This window comes from Anarrhichthys ocellatus, unplaced genomic scaffold (assembly GCF_004355925.1).
Source record: "Anarrhichthys ocellatus isolate YVR2014 unplaced genomic scaffold, GSC_Weel_1.0 scaffold1533, whole genome shotgun sequence".
Taxonomy (NCBI): Eukaryota; Metazoa; Chordata; class Actinopteri; order Perciformes; family Anarhichadidae; genus Anarrhichthys; species Anarrhichthys ocellatus.
This window is the reverse complement of record NW_022281507.1, coordinates 1-10,896: the sequence shown is the minus strand read 5'-3', so window position 1 is coordinate 10,896 and position 10,896 is coordinate 1. Positions and strand designations below refer to the sequence as shown.

General features: G+C 47.0%; 2 protein-coding genes across 2 annotated transcripts; both read right to left on the bottom strand.

Annotated features, from left to right (window-relative positions):
• Positions 1 to 170: 170 nt before the first annotated feature.
• pdia8 (protein disulfide isomerase family A, member 8) lies at positions 171 to 6,419 on the bottom strand. Its single transcript, XM_031839378.1, has 12 exons — positions 6,111 to 6,419; positions 5,797 to 5,875; positions 5,558 to 5,675; positions 5,386 to 5,493; positions 5,036 to 5,165; positions 3,046 to 3,159; positions 2,819 to 2,944; positions 2,529 to 2,711; positions 2,252 to 2,360; positions 1,996 to 2,124; positions 482 to 561; positions 171 to 389 (listed from the first exon to the last, which is right to left on the bottom strand). The coding sequence occupies exons 1-12, from the start codon at positions 6,275 to 6,277 to the stop codon at positions 317 to 319; spliced, it is 1,416 nt and encodes a 471-aa protein (XP_031695238.1). The 5' UTR covers positions 6,278 to 6,419; the 3' UTR covers positions 171 to 316.
• Positions 6,420 to 7,073: 654 nt separating this feature from the next.
• Positions 7,074 to 10,767, bottom strand: LOC116377675 (GON-4-like protein; the record flags this gene model as incomplete). The annotated part of the gene is made up of 8 exons (XM_031839376.1): positions 7,074 to 8,311; positions 9,225 to 9,327; positions 9,397 to 9,623; positions 9,698 to 9,841; positions 9,927 to 10,112; positions 10,251 to 10,325; positions 10,401 to 10,438; positions 10,493 to 10,767. Coding segments are annotated over 8 exons (1,132 nt in total), but the record flags the coding sequence as incomplete, so codon positions are not given.
• Positions 10,768 to 10,896: the final 129 nt, after the last annotated feature.

Here is a 10,896-nt window from a genome sequence, read left to right as displayed (position 1 = left end):
ACACACACACACATATACACACACACACATACACACACACATATATACACACACATATATACACACACACACATATACACATATATACACACACACATATATACACACACACATATATACACACACACATATATACATATATACACACACACATACATATATACACACACACATATACATATATACACACATACAACGTCTCATTTCGGAGACCGCACGGTCCAGCCTTCGCGGTTCTCAAAGGACGCGGCCCACGTAGACCGTGAAGGCTGGGTCCTCCGGAGGATGCAGCCCCTGAACTGAGACACAGCTACAGCTAGTGTGTGTTCACCTCGTATCTGATGGGCTCGTCCTTCTTCCCCACTGGAGCAAAATAAATGGTGGGATACCTGCAGAGAGACAGATACCAGAATGAAGACCTGATCCCTCTGAGAGACCAGAATGAAGACCTGATCCCCGTCCAGCTGTAAACCGCTCTCACCCCTGGACGTCGTATCCCAGCGGGACGTCGTTGTCGGCGGCGTTCATCTTGGCGATGACGATGTTTGGATCAGATGACAGCTGAGGACGGAGAAGAGTCCTCGTTACATCCCGAAGACCAGAGACCAGAAGACATGAAGACCAGAGACTAGTCCTCGTTACATCATGCAAACACAAAGACATGGAGACACGAAGACAAAGACATGAAGACATAAAGACATGAAGACCAGAGACTAGTCCTCGTTACATCATGAAGACCAGAGACGAGTCCTCGTTACATCATGAAGACGAGTCCTCGTTACATCATGAAGACATGGAGACCAGAGACAAGTCCTCGTTACATCATGAAGACATGGAGACCAGAGACGAGTCCTCGTTACATCATGAAGACATGGAGAACAGAGACGAGTCCTCGTTACATCATGAAGACATGGAGACCAGAGACAAGTCCTCGTTACATCATGACGACATGGAGAACAGAGAAGAGTCCTCGTTACATCATGAAGACATGGAGACCAGAGAAGAGTCCTCGTTACATCATGAAGACCAGTCCTCGTTACATCATGAAGACATGGAGACCAGAGACCAGTCCTCGTTACATCATGAAGACGAGTCCTCGTTACATCATGAAGACCAGACACGAGTCCTCGTTACATCATGAAGACCAGAGACGAGTCCTCGTTACATCATGAAGACCAGAGACGAGTCCTCGTTACATCATGAAGACCAGAGACGAGTCCTCGTTACATCATGAAGACATGGAGACCAGAGACGAGTCCTCGTTACATCATGAAGACATGGAGACCAGAGACGAGTCCTCGTTACATCATGAAGACATGGAGACCAGAGACGAGTCCTCGTTACAACATGAAGACCAGTCCTTGCTACATCATGAAGACATGGAGACGAGTCCTCGTTACATCATGAAGACATGGAGACGAGTCCTCGTTACATCATGAAGACATGGAGACCAGAGACGAGTCCTCATTACATCCATCATGAGGAAGAAGAAAAGAAAAGAGGAAAAAAAAAATAATAATAATAAATAAATAAAATTGATCCGTTTAAGGGGGAAATTTGTCTCTGCATTTGACCCATCCCTATAGGGAGCAGTGGGCTACCAATGACAGGCGCCCGGGGAGCCTGGGGTTCAGTGTATTGCTCAGGTACACTTCGACACGTCCCAGTTGAGGATCGAACCGTTGACAACGGTTCCCAGCCAAACCCTCTTAACCCAGTGAGCCACAGTCACCCCCCCCCCCCAATGAAGACATGCTGACATGGAGACCAGAGACGAGTCCTCATTACATCACGGAGAAATGAAGACTAGGACCAGCAGAGGAGCTTCTGGACTCTGGTCCTGAGATTATCATGGATTACATTTATAGAGCCACTAGAACCCTAAACCACTAGATATCCTCTCAGTGTTTAGTTACAAGAAAGAAGTAACAGGGCTGATGGGACATGTGGTTCTACAGAGATGTTCTAATGATGATGATGATGATGATGACCTACCGTCTCAGCCAGCTCTCTGTAGACCGGCTCCAGTTTCTTGCAGTGTGAACAGGACCGAGAGTAAAACTGGATCAGAACATCTTTCTCTCGATCATTGACGACGTCATCAAAAGACTCTGCAACAACCACCTGCAAGGTCAGAGAGTCAAAGGTCAAACAGTCAAAGAGTCAGAGGGTCAAAGAGTCAGAGGGTCAAAGAGTTAGAAATCAGACCTGAGAGATGCTGATCATATCAGGATAAAAGTCTTATTCTCACCTTCACAGCAGCCGTGTTTCTCTCAGGTACCGGTTCAGACTTAATGTAACGTTTGAGTCGACCTGCAAAATAATCATCTAGAAACCTCTCCAAAGACTGACCATCTCTCCTGAAACACAGAGACCACAATCAATAATCTGAGTACTGAAACATCATGTAAAAGAGTTATCACAGATCTGATTGGCCCAACACGTGGTGTATTATATTAGCCTGGTTTGGCCTGGTTACGTATGCGAACTCCCCTCTCGTGGTGTATTATATTAGCCTGGTTACGTACGTGAACTCCTCTCTCATGGTGTACTTGTGGCCCAGTTTGGTCCGGATGGTGACGAACGGCAGGTCCCCCCCGTCTGATGTCCCGAGGCCGAAGTCATCCTCCAACTCAAACAGGAAGTCCTTCTTATTGGCTACAGAGAATGTCAGGCCACGCCTAGAAAATGTAGATGCCATCTTCATCACCCTGGAAATGAGACACAAGAGGCGGGGCTCAACGACAAAAACAAAGGTGGTCGAGATTGTGAGATGTGTGTTACCTGTACATGTGTGTTACCTGTACATGTGTGTTACCTGTTTCTCCAATAGTTGGACCCTCGGATGTTGCGATGGAAGTCGAGGTCATAGTACGCTGTCAGTAGGTCACGAACTCTCAGACTATCTCTGTTCTCCACAGTCATGTGAGGACATAGACCATAACTGCAGACCGACAGGTAGAGAGAGAGAGACAAGTAGTTCCTGTATTAGCCACTAGATGCTGCTGTGATCAAACTATATTGAAGTGAATGAGAGAGTCTTACATGTTATCTCTGATAAAGCGTCTCAGAGACCCGATGGTCAGGAAATCTTGAAAGACCACGACATTCTCCTCAAACTTATTGGACAGTCTGGGAGGTCTGAACAACAACACACCCCTGAAAAATAAATAAAAAATATAACGTCAATTCACATGAACAAATGTGCTGTCAGTAACATGAAGTAACGCAACACAAAGTAACTTTATATAGTAACCTGACAGGGTAGCGACGCAGGGTAACCTGACAGGGTAGCGACGCAGGGTAACCTGACAGGGTAGCGACGCAGGGTAACGTGACAGGGTAGCGACGCAGGGTAACGTGACAGGGTAGCGACGCAGGGTAACGTGACAGGGTAGCGACGCAGAGTAGCGACACAGAGTAACGACAGAGGGTAACGACAGAGGGTAACGACAGAGGGTAACGACAGAGGGTAACGACAGAGTAACGTGACAGGGTAGCGACACAAGGTAGCGACACAAGGTAGCGACACAAGGTAGCGACACAAGGTAGCGTGACAGGGTAACGACACAGAGTAACGTGACAGGGTAACGACACAGTAACGTGACAGGGTAACGACACAGAGTAACGTGACAGAGTAACGACGCAGGGTAACGACACAGGGTAGCGACACAGGGTAATGACACAGTAACGTGAGAGTAGCGACACAGGGTAGCGACAGAGTAGCGACTAATGTTGCACGGTGTATCGATACTAAAAAAGGTACCGCGGTACCCGTACGTTAAAAACGATACTGCATATTTTTTGTATCGATACTTCATTAAAATAGCGCGATCAGAGCGCACTCACTGTTCCGCTCCCTGTCATGCTGCCTGCACGCATTGACTGCAAGGGGGCGGGGCTGCCCAGCGCTCAAACACGCAACAGGCAGCGCTCACTCACAGCGAGTGATCGCTGGGGAGACATGGCATCAAGTGCAGGAGCTTTTACCGACCGTCCTCGGCTTGTTGGAAAAAAAGATGCCAGAAGTGAAATCTGGAAGTACTTTGGCTACATTGCAGACAGTGAAGGAAAGCCCACTGACATACAGAGACCCGTCTGCAAAACGTGTTTCAAAGCCACACAGACAAAGGGAGGCAACATGTCTAACATGGCAACGCACCTTAACGACAGACACCCCCAACTTTTCAAAGCAAATGTGATTATAAACATGAACACCCCCAAGCTCACCCATATACAGCTAACACGAGTAGCTTTAGACAAGTTTGAGGACAAGCCTATATGATCATGAGGTCACAATGCAAATGAAACTAAATGAAACATAATTGATGCAGAATGGCTCCATGCTGGTGGAGCCTGCGGGTGGATCTTGAGCTAATTATTTTTATTTTTAGTTAAGGAAAAAAAATTATTCCATGAATTAAGATAAAATATGAAGTGAAAATATCAAACTCACTATGCAAGTAAATGAAGCATTGTTTATCCACCCACTCCCACTGTCAGACAGATGCCAGCAGAGTCAGCAGCAACACAGTGACAGAGTTCCCTTCAGCTGTGTTTGAAAGCCAGCGGAAATATGAGAGAGGCTCAAAAGATGTGAAGAGGTTAAACATTAATATTAATGCCATTTGTTAAGAGTTCAAAAAGCTGGGCAGGAACAAGCTGGTAAAAAAGGGAACCGTACAGATGTTTTATTTTTTAGTATTATAGATAAATATACCAGTATCGTATCGTATTTGTGGTATTGTATCGAATTCTGGTATCGTATCGCAAGTATCGGTATCATGATACTTATGGCAGGTATCGTATCAAAGTCATAATTTTGGTATCGTGACAACCCTAGTAACGACAGAGTAACGTGACCGAGTAACTCCAGCTTACTGAGCCATTCCTGGAGCTTTCAGCCATATCTCAAGTCCTTCTCCAGCAGGTACAACTTACATCCTCGTCACCTGATACAAGTAGAGCTTTGCTTGAGGTTCTGATCAGGTTCCACCTGCTGAAGAAATCCATGAGGATCAGTGTTTCTACTCACTCTGACTTTACTCCGTGTTTCTCCCCCAGCTTGAGATCTGCAGTGTGAGCGAATCTGAACTGTTCTCTCAGCAGAGCTGCAGCTCTCAGGAACTCTGACAGATGAGATCCATCTGCACCTGAAAACACACCTGAGACACAGAAACACACACAGGTCATAGAACCACACAGGAGGCGCTACGTATCATAGCATGACTTAGCTTCTAGCTTGTTATGATACAACAGGTAACGTCATAATGAAAGCAAAGTAATGTCACATAAAGTAACATGACATCAAACGCCACGTTAAGTCAGGTGACATCATGTGACAGCGTGTCAGGTGACATAACGTAGGAATAACACGTGACCAACCTACGACACTGGCATCGTAGTGGGTGATGAAGGTCTGGAGGTCTTCTTCAGTCTTCAGGTGAACTGAGTCTGGTCCGGTCTGCTTATTCATGTAGTGATAGATCCCATCTGAAAACACACACACACGTTTGTTTCTTTGTTTCTTTCTTTGTTTCTTTGTTTCTTTGTTTACCTGCGCTGCGAGGTCCGTCGTAGGGGGCGGAGTCTCTTCCGTTCCGGAAGATCTTCAGGGTCGGGTAACCAGAGACCCCGAAACGACCACAGGTCTCTGAGTGAGCTGTACAGTCCACCTAAGACAGGAAGAGACAGGTGAGACAGTATTGTATGTATTGACAGACTTCTACTTAACGTCAACACTCTGTGAGACAGGTGTGATGATGATGATGAAGGTGAAGGTGATGAAGATGTTACCTTGGCCAGCTGGACGCTTCCCTTCAGTCTCGTGGCTGCTTTGTCAAACTCTGGAGCTAATTTCTTACAATGACCACACCTGAGAGGAGAGGAAGGAAGGAAGGACGGAAGGAAGGGATGGAGGAAGAAAGGAAGGAGGGGAGAAAGGAAGGAGGGAAACAGAGGATGGGGGAAACAGAGGAGGGGAGGTAAGGAAAGGAAGGACAGAGGGATGAGTGGAGGAGAGGAAGAGGATGAATGTCCGCCATTATTACATCACAATATAACAACACGGTTATCTGCTCATGAGCTAGCTATGCTAAGCTAACCGTTACCATGGAGCGTAGAATTTCACCAGCATGGTCTCGTGCCCCGTTGACAGGTAGTCGAAGTCCGCGTCACCGAGCTCGAGCACGTCTCTGCGCGAGGACACCGCGGAGGTAAAACAAGACAACAGCGCGAGCGTGACGGCGGCGGGAAGGAGGCGGATGGCGGCCGCCATGTTGGAAAGAAACGAGGAATGATGGGAGATGTTTAGTAGACCGTGACCGATGAACACAGAACCTCCGCGCGACACTCACAGTCAAAGGGGTCCGCGCGATTCACGCTTCCGGTCACAGATTCCAAAATAAGCTGAGTGTTTCAAAGTTCAACAGTGAAAAAATGATTAATATCTCAAATGAAACTTCACATTTAACTCTTCCACACACGTGATGCGTAGTGTCTGTCATCAGGTACCCGTTAGAGTAGTGAGACCCTTTACCAAGGTGGTGGCTTGATCCTCATCCGAAATTCGTTGAGTCTCCAGGTTTGTTAGTTGTATTAACGCAATACGTGAGACTGGTCGGTGAACTAGTAGGAGAATTGATGTAGGCTTTGATGATGTTGCCATTCTCTCCCTAGGCTGGTCCTGAGGAGGCACTGACTGGTTCTTGACTCAGGCTGTTCCATACTGGTGTTGTTCTGCTTGCAAAGAAAGGTTTCCGTGGACCAGGCTGGTGCTGTACCTGTAGTTTCAGGTCGTGGCCTCTCGTAGTGGTGCTAAGGGATTTCTTAAACATACTGTTCCACATACATTACATCTGTCAGACTGTACGCTGTTGATTCCTTTCAGTAGTTTAAATGTTTGAACCATGTCGGCTCGTTGGCGTCGAAATTCTAGTGTTGGCAAGTTGAGGCTGGCGAATCTTTCTGGGTATGAGGTTGGAGAGGCCATAAACTAGTCTTATGGCGCATCTTTGTCCCGCTTGAGTATTTAGATACGTCCACGATTATCTGATGCTTTTACTGTGAAGGCAGGATTACTGCTTCCGGTTCCCACCTGTGAAACTTGACCATCCCTCCAGCTGTCACATGAAGGGCGGGACGTCAACACGCTCTCTGATTGGTCTAGAGCCGTTAGTGGTGACGTCATGTAGCTGTTCATTGGTCCTTTACCGACCGACAGGTTTATAAATACATTAAGGTTTTACTTTTCCAATGCACAATATTTAAATAGTAAGTTAGGGACTTCCGGTTCGCTGATGGCGTACTTAAAGGCAGTCAGACTGCTCCCAGATATATCGCAACTCACCCACGGAATAATATATATAAATATATAAACATGTGAATGTCCTGAGTGATCCAGTCATGAGGAGTAGAGTGTTAGCATGAAAAAAGGATCGAAACACAAGTTATATGTTCACTTTGAAGTGATTCAGATATATAATGATCAAAGGAAGGATCGATAACATTCTGGTCACATTATATATACGTGATGTAAGATCTTCAAAGATTACTACGAAACCTTATACTCACAGCCTAAGATGGTCCATGAAGACAACATTAAACAATACTTATATATATATATCAAGATGTATATTTATTAAAGGCTTCTTTGTATTTTTGTATCTAAATAAATAAAATGACAGAAACATGTAACAATGCTTTATTCATTCACATTCAATCTATAAAACCTTCACTAACACATTCATTAAGGCCGCTAGGAATCATGGGAGTGTTCAGCCCTGGTGCATCATGGGAAGACTGACACTCAGGAATATTAGTGGTTTTTAATCTTTGTTTTCTTTAACAAACATAAATATCTGTAAACATCCACTCTGTCAAATAAAAGAACTGGAAACTAAATGATTCAAATGTCATTTGTCCTCACAGTGACTCCGTCCCCTGACTCACTGAGGCCACACCCCCTGTCCTCACTGACTCCACCCCCTGACTCACTGAGGCCACACACCCTGTCCTCACTGACTCCGCCCCCTGACTCACTGAGGCCACACACCCTGTCCTCACTGTGACTCCGTCCCCTGACTCACTGAGGCCACACCCCCTGTCCTCCCTGTGACTCACCCCCTGAACCCTCCAGTGGTTCTGGGTGAATGTTCTAATGGGATCAAACATCCTGATGTAGACCCGCCTCTAGAGTCTCAGCTCTCCACCGTGATTGGTCCTGCGTTCAGTCCTCTGAGGAACAGGAAGTGGACTTCTGGAGGTTGGCGGAGTGGAACAGATTCATCAGGTCTGAGAACCGGAGGCTCACCTGTTTGAATATGAATTAACATATTAATGTTTACAGAAGAAGACGAAGCTGAAGCCCCGCCCCCTCTCACCTGTTTGAATATGAATTAACTAGTGCTGGGCAACGATTAAAATATTTAATCGCGATTAAAATATTTAATCGCGATTAAAATATTTAATCGCGTGGATTTTTTGCGATTAATCGCATTGTTATGGCAAAGTTCAATAATTAATTCAAAAGTAGTGTATTGCTCACTTTTATTTTAAAAGTACTGCTATATGAACAAAAGGTCAATAACATTTGGTTTGCAAACACTTATTAAAACACATCAGGTTGTTGTTAGCAGCAGTACTCCCTTTACACAGTAGCAGTTACATATCTTCACTATCTGTGCTCAGTATGCTGACTCTATGTGAAACGCTGTACAACAGGAATACAATGTTGGCATCTTATTCTGTAAACCGGATGTTCGTCTGAAGAAACCGGATGTTGACTTACGTTAATATTTCCGCTAACTTTCTTAGCTCATTCTTGAAGCTCATACGTGACGTCATTCGTTGCAATCCTAAAGGTGTGTTCACACCAAACGCGACACCAACGCACCTTGAGAACGTTCCTCAGACCGACATCTTCCACAACACTAACCGGCTGCACTTTGTATCCACTTCTCTGTAGCATCTGTTAGCTTGTGTTGCTTTAGTTTATCTCTACTTCTCCCACACGCTGCATCCAGTAGTCTGAAGACTTCCTCCACGGCTACCAGTGAGCAACGGACTTTCAAAATAAAAAAATGCGTTAACGCGCTATAAAATAATTGTAGGCGTTAATTAATGAATGCGTTAACGCGATAATAACGCGTTAACTTGCCCAGCACTAGAATTAACATATTAATGTTTACAGAAGAAGAAGAAGCTGAAGCCCCGCCCCCTCTCACCTGTTGGGCGGTCTTGTTCCCCAGGTGGGAGGAGACCTGCCTGAATGTCTTCCTATTGGCTCCTCTCTGCTGACAGGCTGTCAGGATGGAGCGGTCTGCCTCACTACAGGAAGAGTTAGAGGTTAGAGAGAAGGGGACCATTCACCAGGAGACAAGTCTGTCTCTCTCTCACCGTGTCCACTCCACCACTTTCTCTCCCGTCGACGTCATCGACATGTTTTTGGCGCAGACCGGTTGCTCTGACTCCGCCTCCTTTGACTCCCGACGCTCCACTCTCTTCCCGTTGCCATGGAGAGGAGGATTCTGGGACACGTAGTCCGTTTCTGAGCCGTGAAGCTGCTGGAAGAACTCCCAGAATTCCCGGTGCAGGTGTGTGTGTCGTCTGAGGAGAGTCGAGATCTGAGAAGATTTATTTAACATTTAGATTCTTTAGTTCAAACTAAACCTTCTGATCCAAACGGAGAGAGAAACACCTTGACCATGTCCTCAGGTGAGGGGGTGGAGCTTCCCTGCAGCACCGACACCACCTGCCGGAAGTGGGAGGAGTCTTCTCCCAGACTCCGCCCCAGTCGCCGTAGAAACCTCCGGCTGCGTTCAAACAGCTGCTGCTCCGTCAGCTGAGGAACAAAACCACAAAAGAAGAGTGAGGGTCTGTGGAGCACCGTGATGTCACAGCGATGATGTCACAGCGATGTCACCCACTAGCCCACAGCGGCGAGCCTGTTGGCGGTTCAGGAAGGCGGCGAAGTCTCTGAGCAGCTGAGGCCACGGACGAAGAACTCGACTCAGACCTCCGAACAGAAGCTCTGCTGAGGACGAGGACCACCGGTTCAGAACCTGGAGCAGCTGGTCAGGGACGCCCGGGGACACCTGGACCGCCTCACATACCTGGACAGGTAACAGGAAGTCAGGAAATCAGGTAACAGGAAGTCAGGTAATGAAGTCAGGAAACAGGAAGTCAGGTAACAGGAAATCAGGACAGACGGCATCCACCGACACAGTTACTGAACCACAGACGGGTCTCACTCTGAGCAGATAGTCCTCAGCAAACACCTCGTCATCCTCAGTCTGTCTCTGATCATCTTCATCACCTGAAGCCTCCTGCACACAGACAGACTGTCATAAATGTGTTTTTTATAGACGTGTATAAAACATCAAATCTAAAACACTTCAGACCTGCAGCAGGAGGAAGGACTCATCATCATCATTATCGGCTGTGCATGGCGTCGATGTCACTTCCTGTTCCCTCTCTGACTCTGCCTCCTCACTTCCTGTTGAGTTGGGTGAAGAGTCAGAGAGAACCAGGAGGACCTCGCTCTCCTCCTCTTCAGCATTGGTCCTGGTTACATAATCGAGGGCGTGGCATTCAGTGGGAGGGGTTACAGCATATTCATGACCCCTCCTCCTGGCTCCTCCCCCATTCAGTTCGTCAGGTGAAGACTTCCTCCTCAGGCTGGTGAGGGTCTGATAGTGGCATCTGATTCGCTCTCTGATCGTCATGGAGACAGATGAGGCGGTGATGATGTCAGCAGGGGTGTCGGTCCTGTTCAGGAGACGGAGGAGGACTCGAGGAGGGGAGGAGCCTGTCTGTCTGTCAGGGAGGGGCTGCTGCAGCACAAAGCCGATGCGTCTGAAGTCGAGACGTTTGGGGAGGCGGGGGGGGTATCTGGTG

Bases quoted from the DNA above. Each gene is read 5' to 3' on its own strand.
- pdia8 (XM_031839378.1), bottom strand. From the start codon at position 6,277: ATGGCGGCCGCCATCCGCCTCCTTCCCGCCGCCGTCACGCTCGCGCTG. The intron at 5,876-6,110 runs GTAACGGTTAGC...CTCTCCTCTCAG, and splicing joins GTGAAATTCTACGCTCCATG to GTGTGGTCATTGTAAGAAAT. The intron at 2,125-2,251 runs GTGAGAATAAGA...CTGACCTTGCAG, and splicing joins GAAACACGGCTGCTGTGAAG to GTGGTTGTTGCAGAGTCTTT.